Source organism: Folsomia candida, unplaced genomic scaffold (assembly GCF_002217175.1).
Source record: "Folsomia candida strain VU population unplaced genomic scaffold, ASM221717v1 Fcan01_Sc021, whole genome shotgun sequence".
Classification (NCBI taxonomy): Eukaryota; Metazoa; Arthropoda; class Collembola; order Entomobryomorpha; family Isotomidae; genus Folsomia; species Folsomia candida.
The window spans coordinates 2,545,483-2,567,045 of NW_019091213.1; the positions used below are offsets into that span (position 1 = coordinate 2,545,483).

General features: G+C 36.6%; 1 protein-coding gene and 1 long non-coding RNA gene across 10 annotated transcripts; one reads left to right on the forward strand and one right to left on the reverse strand.

Annotated features, from left to right (window-relative positions):
• Nucleotides 1–277: 277 nt before the first annotated feature.
• Nucleotides 278–7,035, reverse strand: LOC118438466. Of its 5 annotated transcripts, XR_004836811.1 has the most exons (8): nt 5,773–7,035; nt 5,685–5,689; nt 5,395–5,437; nt 3,440–5,022; nt 2,660–2,920; nt 2,322–2,542; nt 1,837–2,121; nt 278–1,747 (listed from the first exon to the last, which is right to left on the reverse strand). It is a non-coding gene; the product is annotated as an uncharacterized LOC118438466 (long non-coding RNA). The 5 variants fall into 5 exon arrangements; XR_004836809.1 differs by having other exon boundaries at nt 5,685–7,035; XR_004836812.1 differs by lacking the exon at nt 5,395–5,437 and having other exon boundaries at nt 5,773–7,033.
• LOC110858301 (high mobility group protein 20A) lies at nt 5,022–21,355 on the forward strand. Of its 5 annotated transcripts, none has more exons than XM_022107000.2 (10): nt 5,022–5,323; nt 10,139–10,632; nt 12,295–12,380; nt 15,642–15,680; nt 15,794–15,868; nt 15,973–16,177; nt 16,613–16,651; nt 18,481–18,678; nt 18,751–18,836; nt 18,922–21,355. In XM_022107000.2, exons 2-10 carry the CDS (start codon nt 10,173–10,175, stop codon nt 18,988–18,990), a joined length of 1,257 nt encoding a protein of 418 aa, XP_021962692.1. In that variant the 5' UTR covers nt 5,022–5,323; nt 10,139–10,172; the 3' UTR covers nt 18,991–21,355. The 5 variants fall into 5 exon arrangements, with proteins under 5 accessions (XP_021962692.1, XP_035714692.1, XP_035714693.1 ...); XM_035858799.1 differs by lacking the exon at nt 5,022–5,323 and adding an exon at nt 6,316–6,365; XM_035858800.1 differs by lacking the exon at nt 5,022–5,323 and adding an exon at nt 6,316–6,365 and having other exon boundaries at nt 19,033–21,355.
• The last annotated feature ends 208 nt before the right edge of the window (nt 21,356–21,563 follow it).

A 21,563-nucleotide genomic window follows, 5' to 3' on the forward strand; every position in this document is an offset into this window, starting at 1 on the left:
ATACTTTTACTGAATACATGTACAAGTCACATCCTGATATTATTTTTAACCAAATGCAATATATCATTCATGTAGAGTAGCGATGCACTTAGATATTTAAGAACTGTCAAATTGAAATCCAGTCCGTAACAAACCAAATTGAATATATAAATTCTAAGGTGTGTGTGTGTACTATTATTGTTCTGAAAATGTGTGTAAAATGTACAAATATGAAATAGGACGTGTAATTTTAGCATATAAATAAAATGAGCTCAAACATGACCATACAAATTGAATCTGTTTTGTGACTGAATGTAACTGGTGTCGTTTATTTGCTATGTGCTGTGCATATATTGGTGGCTTTATCAGATTAACAGGATGGCAGGTTTGGGTTTTGTTAAAACAAATGAAAAGGGTGTGTACACATGTCATTAGGTATCTCAAGGAGGAAGTAAAATCCAACAGAATGCCTGGGAAGTGGAAGGTTGGAAATTTCTTAAGTCCAACGGACACAACACAACAAGATTAAATAAGATGCTGATAATGACAAACACATAATCTTTTAGAGAATTATGATGATTTTTAAGCCGGCCATCACACGTCACATACTCAACAAACTTTACATACGACGAGTGCATGCAAAGCAATAACTCGTGATTTTTGAAGTCCTTGCCAACTCGGGGACAATTTCATGCCATGAAAAAGCTGAGTCAACAGAAATCTGATACTATTTTTCCTCCCTACCACTCATACTTACATAGGCAGTCATCATCTAATAGATCAAAACTGGGAAAAATAGTGAAATCAGAGAGCTGGTGAAACTACTTTTTCTCAAGTGGATGAAAGTATGTATTTGGCAGAAAATGAGGAATTGAGCAGTGAGTGAAGTTTCAGTGAATGGATTTGACGAGTGTGAGAAAGTTGATTGATTATACTCCAGTCTGATTTTAGATTTGGAAATTGTACCTTTTTATATATATATGAAATCAGATATTCAGAAATTCTGCTTTCACCTCCTCATTTCATTTTCTCATTTCCTCAAACCCGCATAAAAAATAATCCTGATTTACAAAGCGTCCCTCGCTTCGTCTGTCCTAGGGCTCCAGCCGACTTTTTTAATGGCATTTGCATTCTTTCAATCTATCCGGGTTCGTATTTCTCCCAAGTGTAAATAAAGCGTGATGATGATGATGATGCAGCAGCATTCCTTCTTCCAGGAACACTCGACGAATGCCACATAAAAGTTTTTTTTGGCAAGGCGATGCGATATGGCGGGACCTTGTTTTCATGAGTCCCGACATCGTCGGCTTTCTCCGTTTCCGAATTTCGGATCAATGAAAACAGGAGGGAGGACCTTTTTGGGTCTGTATATACTACTTTTGCTACTGGTCCATAGGTCTCCAAGAACTCGTATCAAGTGGAATCCATCCAAAAAGAGAAGTATTAAGTGAATGCAAATAAACGTGAGACTTGTACAAGTGGAGCCCGTACTTAAGCGTTGACGACTACCTGCTAGGTTTATACCATTTGAATTTGAACCATGTCTGGTACGAAGCCAAGTATTAAACCGGGTCCATGCCACTAACGAGAGAAGAGGAGACGACGAGAAATAATATTTCAAACGCCTACTCGTCATCATCATAAGGATGGAAGGCAAGTCATGCTTTTAGAGTGGAATTCTCTGTAATAGGAGGAATAGCGAGGGAGGGAAGAAGACTGGCTGGGCATCAGTTCCGGACGGTTTTATTATAACCCCAAGCTGTCAAGCCTGCAAATACACGGGTGCAATATATATATAGCGCACACTATATACGGCTCCAAAAACAAGATCTCTTCTCTTTAAGGATATATACCTACATAGCATTCCGTATATCACATTTGTTACCCTTCTTCGTCTCTCTTGCTTGACTGCCTGGGGTTCTTTCTTCGTATAAAGTGGATATGCATTAGCTCCAATATCTTGAAAACTTTGCCCTGCTGGGCTTCTTCTCACTCCCTCTCGCTCTTTTGGGAAGGCTTCTTACAAAAACATGCACTGACGGACAGCCTGGTCCGACGGTCTCGCTTCATGTTGTTGTCGACTCTTATAGAAAGGTTGGAGTTCCATGAAATCCAGAAAGGGTGCTCCACAAATGAGGAAATCTAAAAATATCAATGAAATGCAACGTTGTTACAAAGACTGGTCATACAAATGACATGCAACAATGGGATACAAGTAGTTTGTAAAGGTGTGAATTGACAAAATTTAGAGATAGGTGTTAAAAGTCGTTGCACCGAATTAACATGTTTCTTGGAAGCACCCAGATAAGGTTTATTATAACTTTTTGCTCCGAAATACCTACCTAAAACCTTTTTACTACTATCCACCACGTCTGGGTCTGATATTTATTATCCTCCATGCATGCATGCATGCATTCATCCATCCATCCATCCATCCTCTTAAAATCCTATCCATCCTCGCCCTCCACATCATGATGCTGCTGGTTTGGCTTGGCTTCATCTCTTTTGCAGGTTGGATATATTTGGAACTTCGTTAAAGCGAACTTTCCTTCTTCGCCTGAAGCTGCGAGAGAGATGCCAAGTTAAATAAAATAAATGGAACGGGTTGAAATGGAAAAGCGAGATTGAGTACGAGGTACGTACGTTCGTACGTATACTATAGTAGGCAGCTTCAACTTACGACTTGGGTTGTACATCATATACGTGAACGCACGAGGGGGCTAGGTCCAACATCCAGCACCATTATTAGTACCAAAGTCTGAAGCGCATATCAGACCGACTCGGAGCGGCGAGGACGACCTTCTCTCCAGCGTTAAAGCAGTCTTCTCCATACTTATCCAGCAGGCCCGACTCCACACCAAGTACGATAATAAAGCCGAGGCAGCAGCCAATGGGCGGATAGACATATCCGACCGACCAAAAAGTAGTAGTGGGGAGAGACCTGCACATAGTTTAATAAGAACAAAACTTAGTCAGAGAACAAGCAATTCGTATAATAATAAGAGAACGAGTCACAAGCTATTCCTATTACGCCAAGCCAACCAACAACGCTCTCGCTGGAGAGATACGTGTATTTTCAAAGGCTTTTTGCAGCTTAAAGGAATACATATATATCTCGGGTTTCGTTAGGCAATATAAAATTCTCTGCATCCATTCCATCCATCGAAACAGCTCGAGATACACCACACAGGATAGCCATTACGGAGGAAGGCTCTTCTACACTACTACACGCCACGCAATATCTATCTCTGGTTCTGGAAGACCATACACAATCCATAATAATACCACCCTATTCTGCATCTGCATATACATACACATCTCTCGGAGAGAAGAACCACATAGCCACCAAGTTGAATACAATTCAATCCATCCTTCAACCCCAAGCAAGTTTTACAAGCGTCTCCTTTAAGAGCATCACCACTACTTTTACCCGTATATTTATAACAAAATAATATTATACCTCCGACTTTAGTACGGTTTAGGACGACCAGGACATAGCGCGTTCACCACTTACTTACTACTACTTTACTTACTTTTACATTATTACAACATACAACAGTAAAGTAAGGTACTATCAACTATTATTCTATTCTCTCTCTGTGTGTGTATGTGTGCCCTGTTGGCTAATACTATTCCCATCTTCCCTGGTTTGCTTACATACTTATTATTTGGTTACTGGTACTGGTCTCGTATCGAATCCTATCAACTCCTCTTCGCATATTTGGTACGGACACCGTTCTTCTCATCATATATTGCATTGCATTACATTACATATTATATATTATTACACATTACTCCTCAAAGTCTACACAACACTGGGTTTTGACTTTACATATAAATTCCAATCCACACAAGACGAGGAGACACTACATTGCACACACAACACGGACCGTTTTTCTCCCTATTCGTAATATCATATCATCATCATCACACAACCGCATTACTGACTTACACTTTATATGTAACATCAAACAGAAAAGAGAAAAACAGAACAAAACAAAACTGTGAAAGAAGTGTGAGTGAGTATCTCCATCTCCTACTTACATACTTACTACCTATCGTTGTTCTCGTGTTATTACTTGATCACTTATTGCATATAATATTATAGTATTGAGTAAAGATCATCATTCATACTCGTTTTAACTTTTACTACTTCTACTACTACCACCACTACTACTGCAACTATATTCCGATTATTTCCACTACCGACTTTGCCTTTTGGATAATGTAGTCCTACATACATAAGACTTATTATATGTAGTGAGTAATAACAATAATAATACGCAATGTGTAACACAACAAAATGATAATTACACTTTTGCATAGTCAGTCAGTCAGTCAGTCACAACATTAAATAAACCTAAATAAACTAACCCACGCATTCATTTTATACTTGTGCGAGACCATCGACGACCATTACCGGAATGTAAACTAATACTAAACGCACTTTTTTTTACTCTTGGAGGAAACCATGCAATCTGTCGTTCCAATTATCATGTGCTGCATAATATTCGGCTGTTCTTGTACATAATTGAATTGTTTCTGCACCAAATTGGAGGAGAGAGAATGATGGATTCGGACAAAAATACTTGATCCATTAAAAAGTTTTGTGTTCTTACGTCGGTCGTGGTGTTAATTTTGTTTTCTTGATTTCTATCACAGTTGGTTCTCTGGAATGCTTGACAAATTGCATTCATCAAGTCTTTCGTAGAGTATTCTTCCACGTCGTTTTATTCGTCGATTCGTCAATCAAGAAGGTTCCACAAACCTCAAAAGATTACTTCTTATCTTGAACCGGCGGATAAGCGAGCAATCAACGAAGCCTAAAAATGTGTCAAGTGCAATAATTGATAAGAGACATAGCAAAAGAAAACCAGATTTCTGATAGTAACCATTTCCTTAACGTGTACATGGGCCTTTTACTTCAACTCCAAAGAATCACACAAGTTTCAGGTTTGGCAAGTTTCGAAAAAGTATTGTTGTTTGCATGTGAGTGATTCCGCTGCTCGTTAACTTGTTCACCCCTCTCTCCGTACTCCGTGTCTGAAAAACAACAACAAAACAACAATCACTCACATTTTTCTTGAAATTGGCAATTCCAATGCTACTTCCAACTACAAGAAGTTGATTTTGAGATTCAAATGTGGTTGTTTATATAAACCTTGAAACTTGAAAAAACTTGGGGGGTTATTTTACTTGAAGAGTACAAGTCGTGTGACTGAGATAACATTTTATAAAACTGGGATTCAAAAGGTTTCAAAGTGTTTGTGGACATTATTGAAAGTGCTGCCGATCACAGCGACCGCAGCACGGACATCAAGCCAGCCCTCGTTCTTCTCGACAGGTAAGCATGCTTAATTAGTATTAATTGTAATGCAACTAGCAAATTCGTTTGTAAAAAAAACTTAAACCTACCAAAAACCGCAACTAGTGACTAGTTCGCTTAGTTGAAGGCGTACTGGATTGTAAGAACAATATTAAATTTTGGCGAGATTAATTAAATTAACTAAATGTGATGACACTGGCACGACAATGAACTTCATACCGTGATTCACAATTGAAATAAGGATTTTGATTTGAAATTTAATTTAAGTTACATAAATCACAAATCCAAAGATTTACGATTTATTTTCCAAATTATGTCCATCTTTGAGAGGCTCAAATTGAGACTCAAAGTTAGAGTAGTAATCAAATTAGACACTTACCGAACCTCGATTACAAACATGCAATGAAAAATTACCAGTTAATTGTTAATTGTGAACAATTGTTTAGTTTAGTTAATTAATTAATTACTCAACAATCAAACACAAAGAGCGAGGCACGAGCCGGCAAATCAGTAAACTTTTTAAATTTGGAGGGAAAGCGCGCATCAGCAGAGATCCAGCACGAACAACGTTTCCGGTTATCACAATTTTGAGAGGATCGTTCGCTCTGTTTCTGATCTACAATTTCCAAATAACACAAGTTTTAAAAGAATATTTTGTTTAATTGCAAGTAAAACGACTTTGATCGGAATTTCCTCATCATTCTTTCAGGGCAAAAAAGCTCAATTTTCGCAAGTTTTAAGTGTTCACAATTTTTGAGTTTAATAAGATTTGCTTGGTTAATTGAGATCTTCAAGTTTATAAAGATTTAACCATTGTACGTAATGTTTTGGTGCGACAACGATTTCAACAACTCTAACAACCTATTATCGGTGACATTGGTCTTGGGTGGTTGCGAGTTTAACATTCGGTGAGCAGACTACAAAGTTAGGTAAAGTCAAGAGGTGTGTAATGTAATTTGATTTGATTGAAAAGTTCGAACGAAACATTGCAAGTTACTTGAGGTTACAATATAATATACTGCAAAATGCACCAGGTTTCCGCCAAGGATCTTTCGATAAGGTAATGCCACATTTTTTGGAAATTTTAAAAGTTCAAACATCACTTTTTATCTGGTCGAAAAAGTTTGAACCAATTTAGGGTTTTGCAACATAATTACTAAACCGCAATTAATTTATACTTATGACTGGGGGCTAGAATTTAATTGAGATACAAAAATATCAAACATCACAGCACACTTTTCCATTTTGCATAATTTAATAATTTTCAATTTACTACATTCCTCAATAGTCAATATTCTGCATTGCACAAAACAAAAGATGCAAAAAACCATCAACACCTCCGGAAGAAGGAAGAAGCTTAGATAAAAAAACAACAAGAAACAGTCGTTGCAAATTGCATCTCTAGATTTTATCCAATTTTGCTTACAATCAAATAACGCAAGTAAGTAAAAAATAAACAAATGTAAAATTAAGAGTCAACATCACATTAGGTAAGGTTAGGATATAAACAGTGTGTCCGCATTTTCAGGTGCAAGGACAAAGAGAAGGCCGAAGGTTTAAATTTATTATTATTACAACACTCATTCACATATATACAAAGTGTAGCAAAGTTAGTAAACTAATGTGTGAAGCAAGTTGAGGAGGAAAGGAGGAATATGCACATAGAGTTGATGCTGATATAATACTGACAAAAAGGTATAATTATACTCGCTTTATGCGATATTATTATTATGTAAGCAGAGCAATCGTACGTAATAGTGAGTGAGTGATAGGAGAGAGAGTATTATTATTATAAAGCAAAAGATATACGGGTAAGCAGTTAGCACAGAGAGCGCATATAATGGCAAATTGTGAATGAAACCTCTCTCTTATAAAATAACCACAACAAATCATCCACCTTTTAAAACTATCAACTCTTTCAAACTATTCCGTATTCGTCGTCGTCTCGGTTAGTAAGTAGTTGTTCATATTGAATAATAGAAGCTGTGTGCACACTCACTATAGAATAGATTTTATACGTGTTTCATACCGGGGGAAAGAAAGGCAGGCAAGATTACACAGATTGAGACTTGAGAGAGAGAAGTACTATAGTTTTGTGCAGAAGCGAGTTTTATAGGCGTATCTTGTTTTTACTTTCTTTATAAAAGCATCTCTTTGGCTGGATTGGATCGGATTATATATCCGTCGCGTCTTGTTCTTATTTGACGGATCAATGGAATATACATACACCACCAGTCTCGACAAAGTAGACAAAATACGGGGTGAGCATGCATGTATAAGACTACTTCTCGTGTGTCCAATTTATATTATTAGTTAGTTAGTGGGTTGGTTTTGGTTGATAGTAGTCGAGAATTGGTCCGTGTCTCTGGTTTTTCTGGGGGAAGGATATCCTTCAAGTAGGTTTATACCAATTTATTTATATGTAAAGGTTTCTCTCACGTGCTGGCACGTCTCTGTTATGCCATTTACAAGAGACTTGTTCTATAATAATATCATCCTTTTATCCTCCTATACACTTTGTTTTCAAGTTTTTGGACTGTTTTATACCGGCTTTTTCCTCCAACTAAAACCAATTCACTTATTGGATGGATAGAGTACTCACGGTGCGGTTGTTAGACTATAGTTCCCTATGGTTTGCTTGGATAAGTGAATGAGAATTATTTACGTCGCGTTCGCACATGGCGTGCAGTTTCCTATGTGCTCCTACCTACTATCTACTAGCACACTTCATTTGGATATAATATCGGACTTTATACATATATTGGACTTGGATGGATCCACTTTCCACCATAATCATGGTACTGTTGACGTTTTTTACCTTTCTCATTCATGGAAATTTGCACGGCTCTAAATAAAGTTGCCAATTCTCAAGTTACCCCATACTTTTTGCAAATTCATACATAGATTTTTGGTGTTGGTGCCATCGTTTTTGTTGCAATTTGTATAAAATATAAATTAACACCCAACTTGACAAAGTTGCAAATATAATTTATTATCCAATTTAGCAGCAGAGCATGGGCTAGACTGTCTGAGAAGAAGATCTGATTTGAGCAGAGGATTAGCAGCGAATTTTAACATGGAGGTGTTATGGATTTTTTACTGGGGTATTTTGTTATTGTACAGCACACACACCTGGACATACATAATAGAGGCCAGTCAACTTCATCCTTCATCCTTGTTCGTGTATAATAATAATACGCAGCAGATCGCAAAATCTCACGAGGAGAGGACAGTGTGGGGATGATTAATGTTTGTTTACCTTAAATTATCCGTACTGCTCCTCCTGCTGCTCCTACTTCGTTCGACTCGAGTTTGTTTGATGATGGATGATAAAGTGATAAAGCAAATGTCATTTTTTGTCATTTCATTCAGACAGATATTGAAGTGGGCTAGACTTTCCAGCAGGTACAAGAGATGTACGTTACGTCCACTGGGCGGTATCGATCTATTGATTGGTTTCATATTATAAAGTCCAATCCAAATGCATGTTCTTGTAAAGGTATCGATTTCAGGTCGTGTATCATGTGCTCGGTATGTGTATGAATTTTGTAACAAATTTCACCCAATTGAGAAGAGTGAAAGAGGAGAACTCACGATTCTCACTTTGCCCCTTTTGAAGAGGATGCACCACGGTTTTGAGACTTTCTTTCGGTGAAAGCTCGCAATTTTTTCTCAGTCTTTTCGTTAAAGCTAAATTGTTTGTATCGCCACGTGTTTGAGAATGTGCGTTAAGTTGTCGAGCATTGAACTGCAGATAAGCCTTTTTACATTTTTACACTCGTACACATTTACTGATGTTGTTATCTATGTGGGGCAAGCAGAGCAGCCAGACTACAAAGCACTATTCATCAATATATACTCGACCCAGTATACATAACTACTTGTTAACTTTATCTTTACAAATTATTCGTGGCGATAAGGCAAACTAAACTGTGAAAATGTGGCGCGTTAAAAACGGCCGTGCAAGATAACCTTTTGCAAAAAAGGCTGGTATGTAGCCAAGTTGAGAGAGGAAGAGTGGATTGAGTCAATGCAATAATTGACAAAGACAACTGCTTTCACTTTACCCCCAAAAAATAACGACGGAAGTGAAGGTCAAGGCAAACTAATCTAATATATGAGCCACTCCTCGTATAACAATAATACAATAATGCTGACTTCTTGACTTATTGATTTTCTTCCGCAAAGAGAAGGAAAGAAAACAGGACGATAAATGCAGTTTTTGCATTTCTTCTATTGCTATTCATGCGTGCGTTGTAGATTTATTTGCATTTTTTCACTGGGAATGCACGTAGTTGTACTTTGATGTTGAGGAAACGTGACTTATTACGTTTCATTGATCGAATTGAAGGGAATGTATCGAATATTTGAAACTATAGACCCTTTTCCACTCACTTATTCCAATTTAAAGTTGGATCGAAATATAGAGGAGAAAGTCAGGCATGCATATGTGCACTTCACCTCCACATGTATCAAGTTGGTACATAAGTTGGTTATGCAAATATTACATGAGCCGAGTTCACAACAAGTTTTACCAAGTTTTTACCTTTTTTTGTCAAGTGACATCTCCGTTTATTCCCAGCGTGACAGTTTACTACTTCTTGCAAGCGCTGCACAGTGCACAAGATATGGAACTTGTTGTTTGAACTATTTGTTTCAATTTGCAACTCGAGTGCCGTTTATTTCTTGAATTGACGGCGGAAATGTGATTTCTAGCTGCACATATCTAGTATATTATGGGTTTTCTTGTACTTATGTGCATCTACGGTATGCCATTGTGTGTTAATGGAAGGAGACATATTTTGACCTGGCTAATAATATTTCTGTGTTTAGATCGAGAGGAGCTTTTCTCGTCGGTGACGACAGTATGAACATAAATGGTCCGGGGCCAATAATGGATATGTCGATGAATCCGAACGGCTATCACCAGCCCTACCTGCCCCCCTCCATGATGCCCCCGCCACCCCCGCACAACGTTTCTGGCGGCCCACCCCAACATCACAACGAAGGACAGATGAACGTCGGTCCCCCGCAGCAGCAAGCCCCCAGCTCCCACCCTTCGCAACAGCAGCAGCAGCAACAACAGCAGCAAGGAGTAACAAATCAAAACCAGGGGGGTAACGCCCCCTCGAGTAATAATGCCGGAGGTTCCAATTCCAATCCGGGTAGTGCCAGTGGGGGTGAAAATTCTGGCGGAATGGGGGGTGCGGGTTCCGGCGGGGAATCCTCCAGTCCTAATAAGAAGCAGCATAATAACAAGTCTTGGCCTAAAAAGAAAGTTTATAAGAAACCTGACCCTAATGCACCCAAACAGCGGAGATTTTCGGGTAAGGAATACTTAATATTAAGATGTCTGCTGGCAGAGGAAAATTATTCTGTAAACTTTCTCTTCACATTATATTTATATGGCCATTATTATTATTATGATATCGTAGAGTAGTAAGTAGCTTTTGTGGTTTGGTTGCAATTTGTTGGTTTGAATTCTTACACTTTTCCGAGTTATTTATTACCCAATGTAGAAAAAACTTTCTTTTCTCTTTCGAAATCCAGTCATTGTTCGCCACTTGAGAGTTTTATCCATCTAGGAGAAGAAGAAAGAGTGGAATTTCCCAGCAGACGATGCTACATACGCTATAGTATTATAGCTTAGACCAAACCGACTGTCAGTATTATCGATTGCTTTCTTCGCTTTGGTTTCCTTCCTCGTTAGTTGGCATTTTGGGTGGGTTGGCGTCAGAGAAGAATAATGGAAGATTTGCTGGCTGTGGGTCTGGTCTCTGTGGCTCTCTATCCATCCACTTTATTTTACTTTCTCTCTCTCTCTCTGTTCTCCACCCTCGACACCCACTACCACCACCACCACTACTCCAATATTCCCTCTCTCTATCCGCCTCAGGGGGGGGAAGAAAATATAGAGAGAAATGAATGTGAATGTATTTTTATTATTACGATGCGAGGAATTCATAATAATCAGAAAACATCCGACACTTTGGAGATGGATGGGTCCTTTTTAGCAGTTCAAACGATAATAATAATAATAATGAAATGGTTTGGGGGCAGATTTGTGTTGAGATTTTGAAATTTATTTCATTTCTTGTTTAGGGGTGTGGTCTGTCTCACCGAAATTGTTCAAAGATATGGAGAAAACATGTTGACTATGAAATGGGATATAATTAATAATTGCGTTCTGGACTTTCACCTTTGTTTTTTTTCTTTCTTCCCTTTTACAAATTGATTTTACTTTCAATTTTGGATAAAATCCGTAGCTTTGTTCCTTTCTCGCAGCAGCATTATTATTATTCATGTCATGTACGTCACCATAATTTCCTTTTCCCTGCTGAGGGAAATATCGCACTTGCATACGAAATTGGTGAGGGTATAGTAGTTTATGAAAGTTCCTCTTTCTCTTTGAGTAGTAAAAGAAGAAAATGTAATAAAATCCAGGAGAGGGGTGGGTGGATACGACTTATTTTGTTTGTCGGGTGGACAAATGTATGCTAATTACTCTTCTCTCTCTCTCTCTCTTGAGTCGGTAGAGTTTTTATTTAGTTTAGATGGAGAAGTTTAGTTTGATTTTGATTGCATAATTAAGGGGGAGTAATACTTGTGTGAGCTGTGCAATTGCCAAGGGAGGAAGGGATATATCAACCTACAATGAAATCTGTCGGATTATTTTTCTGTGAGGTAGAATATTTGAATGATTTTTAACTACTGAATGCAAACTTGGTAGTATTATTAGGACGTGTTTTTAGTTTAGTGATGCAGCTTATTTTCTTCACGTGGCATCATTAGTAGGAGAAAGTTTTTTAAAATTGAACAAATAATCCCCATCTTATTCAAATTTGATTTTGGAAGAAGGAGATTCCCATTGTCTACAAGTGATAATGGAATAATGTGTAATATATGATTTTTTAGCATGTCTACTTCTATCTAGCTATTTATTGCTTGTTCACGTTGTGTAATAATTTGTTGATTGTATTGTTTAACAGGATACTACGTGTACATGAGGGAACGCCGTGACCAACTGCGTTCAATGTACCCGGAGATGCCTTTCTATGAGATTATCCGACAATTGGTAAGTACTAACAATGCGAGGCCGTGACCTGTTCACCTCCGATCTTGATGCGACTAATTTTAATTTGTTCAGCTACAAAAATAAGCTGACCCATATTTTTGCGTTTTCGATAATGCTCGAATTTGAGGGCGTGGCGGGAATTTGAAAACTTTTTTCAGCCCAAATCATGGATTTTCAAATAACCAGAAGTTTTTCAATTTTGGCGCGAATTGAAAAATTCAAAAACATGTATGTTCAGAATTACTTCCTTGATATTCAGAAAGTAAAAGTTTTCGAAATTTCGAAAATTCCGAAAATTTCTGAATTTTAAAAAATTTCGAAACATTGAAAAAATTATAATCAGCTTAAAAATTCAAATTTTAAAAATTTTTTGAGAAAGTATTTTTTGAAATTCAAGGAAATAATTCTGAACATACATGTTTTTGAATTTTTTAATTCGCGCCAAAATTGAAAAAGTTCTGGTGGTTTGAAAATTCAAAATTTTATCTTGAAAAAGTTTTCAAATTCCCGATACGCGTTCAAATTCGCGCATTATCGAAAACGGAAAAATATGGGTCATCTTATTTTTGTAGATGAACAAACTAAAATTAGTCTAATCAAGATCGGAGTTGAACACGTCACGGCATCGCATTGTAAGTAGTATATAGTGTATCTTAAAGTAGTATAATGAATTAAAGTGCCAAAATTCACAATTATAATTATTACACATTTTATAAATTTTATTTTTAATTTAATATTATTAAAATAATTATTAATTATTTAATTATAATTAATTATTTAATTATAATTAATTATTTAATTATAATTAATTATTAATTATTATTAAAATTTTAACATTTATAAATTTGTTACCTGATTTTATAAGGAATTTTGTTATTATTAATTATATACACATAATTATGCGTGTGTCCCACAATGCCCCGTTCATGATGATGTTACGGGCAACTTTGAAAGTTGCGACGTCATCACACGCACCTCACCTTCAACAACAGACTCCCTCTCAATTGCGTGTGAAACGTTCACTCCACCTCGACACTCTCGTCGTTGTCGTCGTACTCTCCTCCTCCAATCTTCTTCCCCCCTCCCCCTATCCAGAAGTTGACCGGTTCGGTACGAGGTAAGTTTTTTATATTTATATTTTAGCCCGAACCAAGGGCTTATGTAATCGTCATGTCCGTCTGTCTAGCGATAGCTGTCGAACGGGTTGACCGATTTCCATGAAATTTGGCATAAACATGTACCTGCGATGATCTGATTATCCCAAATTTCAGGATTGAACAACTCATTGTTTATTAGTTAAATATGGTCTCCAATAAATTGCATAGAATTGTCATTTCATAATTGAAGTGTGCAAATTAAAATAATTAAGTCAGATTCAAGATTTATTAGTGATGATGTTCATCCAGGCTCCCATAAGTCTGAAAATAAGAAGTCGATTGTCGATTCATTAATTTAGCAGAACTGAAGGGATCAAATTCAACAATTACTTATCCCATAGTAAAAGCCCCCTTTTTTCTTCGGATAGTACGAATGACACTCATAATTTGCGCAGTAATATCCAGGTTTACAATTTTTCCCTAGGCAGCACTCTGGATTGTTTACCTTCTTGCAATCTTTCTTTGCCTAAACAAAAAATGGTTCAAATAGTTTATGTATATTTTTAAAAATATTTTTTTTATGATTAACCTTGTGGTCCCATTTTGGGGGCTCGTACTTATCTTCATCGTCATCAATTCAGGAACCAAGTTCGAAGATGGCTTCGATCAAAAAAGTTTCGGACCGGTGGGGGTCATATAAGTAGTGTGCATTTGGTGTAAAATATTCGAAAAAAGGTTGAAATTCGGTATTATGGTAGTAATGGTGGTATATACTCGAAGAATGAAGTCAAATTTGAAAATTTTTCAATTGGCGAGACCCTATTAGGTGACCCACACTGGTTTTCATATATATTGTCGTAGGAAGCTGAAATTTGTCACACAGGTTGTTAGTGACTGCGGATAGAAAATTTAGAAGCAAAACTGTGAAGATATTGAACCAGAGGTAGGCTAGGGAGTAACCCATTCCGATTTTTTTCAAAATCTCCCGATGGACGTGAAATTTGGATTGGGGGGTTGCTTTGCTACTAAAATTGAGAAAATGTTGAACCGAAGGTACCCTGGGGGATAACCCATACCGATTTTTCTAAATGTTCCAAATTGTTTAATTGCATATAGATAGTCAGAGTATTTGGTAGAAATTATGTTATATAATCGGACAACTTCCTTGGTTCGGGCTAAGCAAAGCTGTATTGAGAGGTTTTTAATCAGATAATTCATTTCATATTTTAATGTTTTCTAGAATGGGGATCCCAGGACTTCTTCCAAACTTGGGGGACGCCATTACCAGGACGAATATCAGCGTTTTGTCCGGAAAGGTGGTCGGAGTTGACGCCAACATCTGGCTGTGCAAGAGCTACAACAAACTTGTAACATTCAACGAGAAGGCTGTGGTGGACTACTTTCACCGGCGTCTACAGCTCTTTGCTGAAAACAACATCCAGCCGATTTTCGTTTTCGATGGGAAAACTCCACCATTGAAGGAAGGGACCGTGGAAGATAGGCGAAAATCCAGAGATGCAGCCGGATCCACAATTTCGACAGGATCATTCTCAAGACTGATAAGACATGTTATCGTGTTCTTGGAGAAATTTGGCGTGGAAGTCATCGAAGCCCCGTACGAGTCAGATGTCCAGCTTGCAAAACTTGAGCGAGATGGCATCATTTCTGCAGTTATCACGGAAGACAGTGACCTCATCGTGCACAACTGTAGATTTGTATGAATATTAGAAATTTTTCAACATTTAGTTTTCAACATTTAATCCATTTAATATTAATATTTTTATTTCATATCACAGGTCATGTATAAGATGAACGTGAAGGGGGATGGTGACCTATACCAAAGATCCAAATTGCCCAGCTGCTTTGGACTAACCGAGGACCAGTTTTCTTTCCAGCGGTTCCGTTGGGTTTGCATCGCAGCAGGGTGCGATTATTTCAAGATTCATGGTGTTGGGTACAAAGGTGTCGACCATTTTATATATTTGTATATTTGTTACTCAAACTTACCTTCTTAATGTTACTATTTATTGTTACAATTATTTATTTAACATTCTATGAATTTTGGCACGTAAGCATTTATTAAGGTCCATAAATTTTGAATTTTGGCACTTATTAATAATATTTTTTTGTCGTGACCTTAATCGTGACCTTTTTTGAAAAAAAGGCTCAGGAGTGGAATAATATGGACCGCGAAGTAAAACAGGTGAGCGATAAGTACAATTTTTAATTGATTTTGTATAGGGAGAAAGCATCCATATTGATTGATTGAGGTTATGAGCGTCAGTACACGTACTAATTTCGGTTATTTACTTTCAGAAATACCTCGACTCTGCGGAAGCTGATAAACAAAATTATGAGCGAGAGATGAGCGCATACAAGAAGACTGAACAGGTTAGTTTGTTACTTTTAATTAAGCATTTGAGATTCATTAACATTCCTTGACACAAGTTTTAAATTTTTTCTATGATGTTTGTGCTGCTGGTTGGGCTCGACAGTACAAAAGTATGAACAAGAGGAAGAAGAAGAATCCGGCAGCTGCCCAAAATTCCACACTGGACATGTCGATGTCAGGAGCAAATGCAATGTCCACTGCCAACAGTTCGTACAATTCGCCCATGATGAGTTCGAACTTACCTGGCAGCTCTGCTATGAACATGATGAGCAGACCTTCTCACATAAATCATGATACGGGTATGGAAAGTAAGTATCGTTTAGATTTCTGATTTCACTAAATTTGTCAGGGTGTTGGATATTAGTCGAACCTGTTCATTCTATTTGGAGTATCGTTGACGGTTTCATGAGACAAATTTTTATCCCATCACTACCTCGCTCGGATAATTTGCCAATAAACAAGGTGCATATATATTTGCACAAAAACGTGAAAGAGTTCAGTCAAAAATAAAACTGTAGGTTATACACCTTAATATGCATACAATTATGTGTAAGATCAGATTTAGTCACAAACCAGCTAGAACTAAACTAGAGAGAATTTTTTAAATGCCATCATGCTGTTTTAAACCGTCAGGCGGCTGTGGACATATTCAATTGCTCATTTTTAACATAGAAAGAAACCAACACCCTGGCAAATTTCTTGCGTGGCAGAAATCACGAATCTAATAACGACGTTTTTTTCAGTACCCATTTTTACAGAGGAGTTTCTTGAGCATAACAAAGGTTTGTTGAGTTTTGCTTCTTTCTCCGTTGTCTCATTACTTTCCGCCTCTTTTTACTCAGTTTTAATTAAGTAAACATCATGACTCAACAAACTAACGAGGTAAAGCAGATCGACACAAGTTTTCAAAACCAAGTTTCACTAGTTCGAGCTGAAATGATATTTCTCTGATGAATTTGTCCATCTGCTTTCTTTTACTTTTGTTTAATTAAATTCGATTTCATCCCAGAGTGAAAACACGACAAGTTCGGAACTTGAGACTGGCAATCCCTGATCTGCAAGTCTCAAGTTCCTAAATGTTTGTTTATCTTTCTCCCTTTCTCTCCTTCCCTCTCTCTTATAATAAGAGTCTTATTGCACACTACTTATTCACAACGATAGTGTTTTATTGTTCAATTCTGACAATTCACACCGACCATGGTTGTATAATAATGGACATTTGAGATGAAGAACGAATTATGCGAAGTACGACGCACTCTTCAATACTTGACTTTTCGAGTGTCACAATATCAAGGCAGTGATATTAGAAATATGTAGATGGTAATAGCGAGTTAAGAAATGAAGCATGTTTTTGCATTGAGTATTATTGTCAAATATTTAAAATAATTATTTTTAAATTCCTTCTGTATAAAATTTTTGTATTAGTTCAAACATTTAGTTTTGCATATAATTCAGGTTTATTTATTTTGGCCAATCTATTTTTAATTTCTAAATGGTTTGCGCAGTTTTGTTTATTTAATTAGATTTTTAGAATGGGAACAAACCTTTGCTTATGGAATCAGGGATTTATCTGGTAAAAATTTTCCTGTTTGTATTCTGTCTTCTTACATCATGTCATAGCTCAGCACCAGGTATGTAAGAACCACGAGGTTATTTGTTGCATTAAAAAAAATTAAATCAATCATTGATCAGTTTTTGAAAATTAATAATGTAACAATAATGCTTGTAGATCTAGAGTCCAATCTTCTCTTGATACTTATTTTACTATCCGATTGATAAGTTGGACTCGAAAATAATGCATTAGTTTTTGGCAGAGTATGTGCGAATTATTCTTGCAAAGTGTTGATCACTAAAGTTCTGTTTTCACGGAATTGCCATTACACAGATCTACCAGCGTATAAGCCAACCACGCAACAAATTTTCGGCTATGGTCGCTATATGGAAGGTAATTAAGAGGAGACAACAAAATTGATAAGAAATTGGTTGAGGCCAATTTGCTACCAATTATGCTTAGCATGTATGATTAGACATATTGTGGGTAGATTCCCTAATTAGTCGTAGTTATCATTAGTTTATTAGCCAATTCATGCAGAGGACAGGGAAATAATGCAATGCAAAGACGACGAACCTTCTTGTTATATAATAATCCATTGTGACACGCAACGCAGTGAAACTCAAAGTCAGAAAGGAAAGTGGCAGGTCATGAATCATCACTACCCGATTAGCAGCCTCGCAGGACAAAACCGGAAGGAGATTTTGAGAGAACATTTATTTTATTGCCATGTTATTACTTTCACCTAATGGATAAGGAAGCGAGCGAGCAGCGCTGCATCATCCTTAGAAGAACAAGGAAGTGATTATGCGCTAAAGTGAAAGTGGTGGAGGTCGCAGGGCCATTATTGAATTCGTCTCTAATCCCCCCTTAATTGCCTCCTCCTCCCCAGCCTTACTTTCGATGGTCACACAGAATTGTCAGATGAAATTGAATTTTTTATTTTTCCTATATAAAACCATATTGTGTGGAACTCGCTTTCACTCTTTTTCTACTTTTTCTACTCCTCCGCATAATAACGTACAATAATTGATGAATTTTGTTTATTTTCCCCTCCAGCGAGGGAGCTCGAGTTGCGTGCCCTTCGTAAGACCGTGACGGAATGCGAAGAACAGAATGCGACTCTGCAAAAGCACGTGGAGCAAATGCAGCAAGAGATTGAAAGGATGGAACACGAGATGAGGCAACAAAAACTACAAAATGAAATGTTGAGCCAAAACTTAAATCGGTTGCGGTCAGTGCTGGCGTCGTCTTTTGGTTAGTTTCATAATATTCCCAATTTTTTTGCGAATTGTAGTTTAACGACAAAACTTTCTTTTAATCTTACAGCCTCGCTTCCGCTTCCAGGGACACACGAACCCCCCAATATCCACACGATCGACAAGTACATGAACGAAGTAAAAGCCATGCAGGAAGTAAGGGTCTAGAGCTTTCGAACACATGATTATTTATGGAGCAACATGAAGAATTTTTTATTTAAACCGTTATTTATTTTTTCAGGCAAATTCAGTTCATTTTGCTCCATTCCTGAATCGCGTGAAGGATATCATTAGTCGCCTTGAGTTATGATTTGCTTAACTTAAATTCTCTTCTTCGTTTCACATCCGACAGATCATCATAATGCGGTGGCAGGGAGAATGATTTACCACTCACAAATACCACAATTCAACAATAATGACGATGACGACAACAACGACGACGGGACAACATTTCCCAAACAACTTTCTCGACGACAAGAATAAGAGGCATTCTCCTCCTCCTACAACACTCGACTTGTAAATTCCTTCTTATAAACGTTGACCTCATACAACAACACTTCACCATTATGCGATCAACAGCATCACCATCCATCAGTTCTTCGGCCCCAGAGAAAGAAAGAAAGAAAAGAAATAGAGCGATCTCTGCAAATGCAATACAATAATCTCCTTTACTTCGTACAAAAGTAGGTTTAAAGAAGACAAAGCCATTCAACAAGTAGGAATTCACACACTTTTAGAGCAAAAGAGAGTTAATGCACGTGGCCTATGTAACTCTACTTCCAAATTTAAATTATTTATATATAGCTTCTTTCCCCATTTTGTTGATTTTCTATTCATTTTCTCTCAAAAAATGAATACTTTATGATTAAATGGTTGTTTTTTTTGTATAAAAGTTAGACTTGCCCCTTCTGTCTGTGTGTGTGGTTGTTGGTGAGTTTTTAAAGAGTTCAACAATGACGTTGTATGTATGGTGGTGTTGGTGTGTGTCATCGTCATCATTCGCCCACAGGAGAACAAAAAAATCCTATGAACCAAATTTACAAATACTGACCCACCACCATCATGTCAAATTCTTAACGATTTAACGTAATTGTCCGACTCTCCTGGACGGACTTTACAAGAAAACCCCTTGAAATTAGATGATTGAGATTAACATACACTATTAAAAAAGTACATGACGATGAATCATCGTACCATGTAGAATCTATTCATTAACTAATTTAAAATTGGGATAGAGTGCAATGAATTGTTGACGATGTGAAACGAATAAGTAGACTACATAGTTGAGCTAATAATGATAATAATAATAACAGTTACTTTATTGATGACATATATGAGTGACTTTCACTAACTGGTAATACTTATATGCAGGTGAGAGAGCAAGGAATTTATATGCATTTAATTTCTACTTATTTAAACTGTTGAACACATATAATATATACATTTATATTTGTTTTTTGTTAACTTGATAAGTTTCATAATGAATTCGATAACAAAACAATAATAACTACTTCAGTATCAGGTCAGGTCATGCCAGGTGAAGAATATGCAAATTGTACAAATTACTGAGTTCTGATAATTGGAAAAGCTTCCTAATTTTGTTATTGTTCTACCTATTAATTAATTACTAATGATAACTTTTGTAGCAAATACAACAGAGTCCTATTTATTTTGTACTGATTCTTGACTCGGATTTTTTTAGAAATGACGTAGCCTTTCCTCTTCAGGGGTTTGCATTTATTTATTGTAAATCCAATTCATTTATTACCCCACAAATTCAAGCTGTTTATATCGGTCTCATTAGTTAAGTTGTTGTACACGAGAGGAAGATTATGTAGAAAGCAGATATTCCCAGGATCTAAATTAAGATAAAATTAATAACTACTACCATGAGAAGGAAACTCGTCGAGGTAATGCAAACAAATTTTAGTTTAGTTTCTCGAGAGTGCAGAGCATTTAGGCAAGACAAAATAAGTTAAAAGAAAAACCAACAACAAGAATCCAAAGAATATAGTTCTGAGTTCTCCAAACAAAAGAAAACATAAGCCATTTGTTAATTTATATAAAACAGTACTCGAGTCTTTTTCTTCCTTGAAATCCAAATGAAATGAAATCTAATGACATTTACACCAAGTTACTATTACTTATAGTACTTATACCGTTGACTCTTAAAGAAGATGATAAGGTAGCTTATCTTTACGTTATTATTGTTATTATTATTATTATATGTATTACGTAACTGTACTGAAGTTAAATTAGTTGTAATTTTATGATAAGAGTAAAATGTAGTTGGTACACAATAACAGGAATCAATCTATGCTGAAATGTGCTATAATCTATTTATAGAGTATTTGGATATCTGTAAGAATAATATTTCACCACCAACTAGAAAGAGAAGAAGAAGAACCTACTATGCCATATTATTATTTACTTATTGACTTTGTTACTGACTTGATAATATTTATTTAAAAACAAGAGGAATTATTACCAATTATATGGTTAGAAAAGGTGGTGAAGAGATTTGATGATGCATTCTCCACTTGATATAGATTCTTACGTTGTGCAGTATCAGTAATATTTATACATATACTGCTGTATAATAGGAGAAAAGTTTTGTTATCTCATGTCCCAGTTTGATTTGGTGTTTTTTGTAGTAAAGAATATAGTTAAAATGACACGACTTGATTTTATTCCTTGCATTCAAAGTAATATTTCCATCTTGAAGCTCATATGAAAAATATCATATTACACTTTCATGGGCAATTTGAGAAATGAGAAAATTCCTTGATTTTACACAAATTGAGATTCTCAAAATCTCATTTTCATCATGGTGCAAATAGGATTTGCGAGCTTGTGCGGCGTCTACTGGAGTTTTCGCGTACT

Bases quoted from the DNA above. Each gene is read 5' to 3' on its own strand.
- LOC110858301 (XM_035858799.1), top strand. From the start codon at position 6,331: ATGCACCAGGTTTCCGCCAAGGATCTTTCGATAAG. The intron at 16,178-16,612 runs GTAAGTATCGTT...CGTTTTTTTCAG, and splicing joins TCATGATACGGGTATGGAAA to TACCCATTTTTACAGAGGAG. The intron at 18,837-18,921 runs GTAAGGGTCTAG...TTATTTTTTCAG, and splicing joins AAGTAAAAGCCATGCAGGAA to GCAAATTCAGTTCATTTTGC.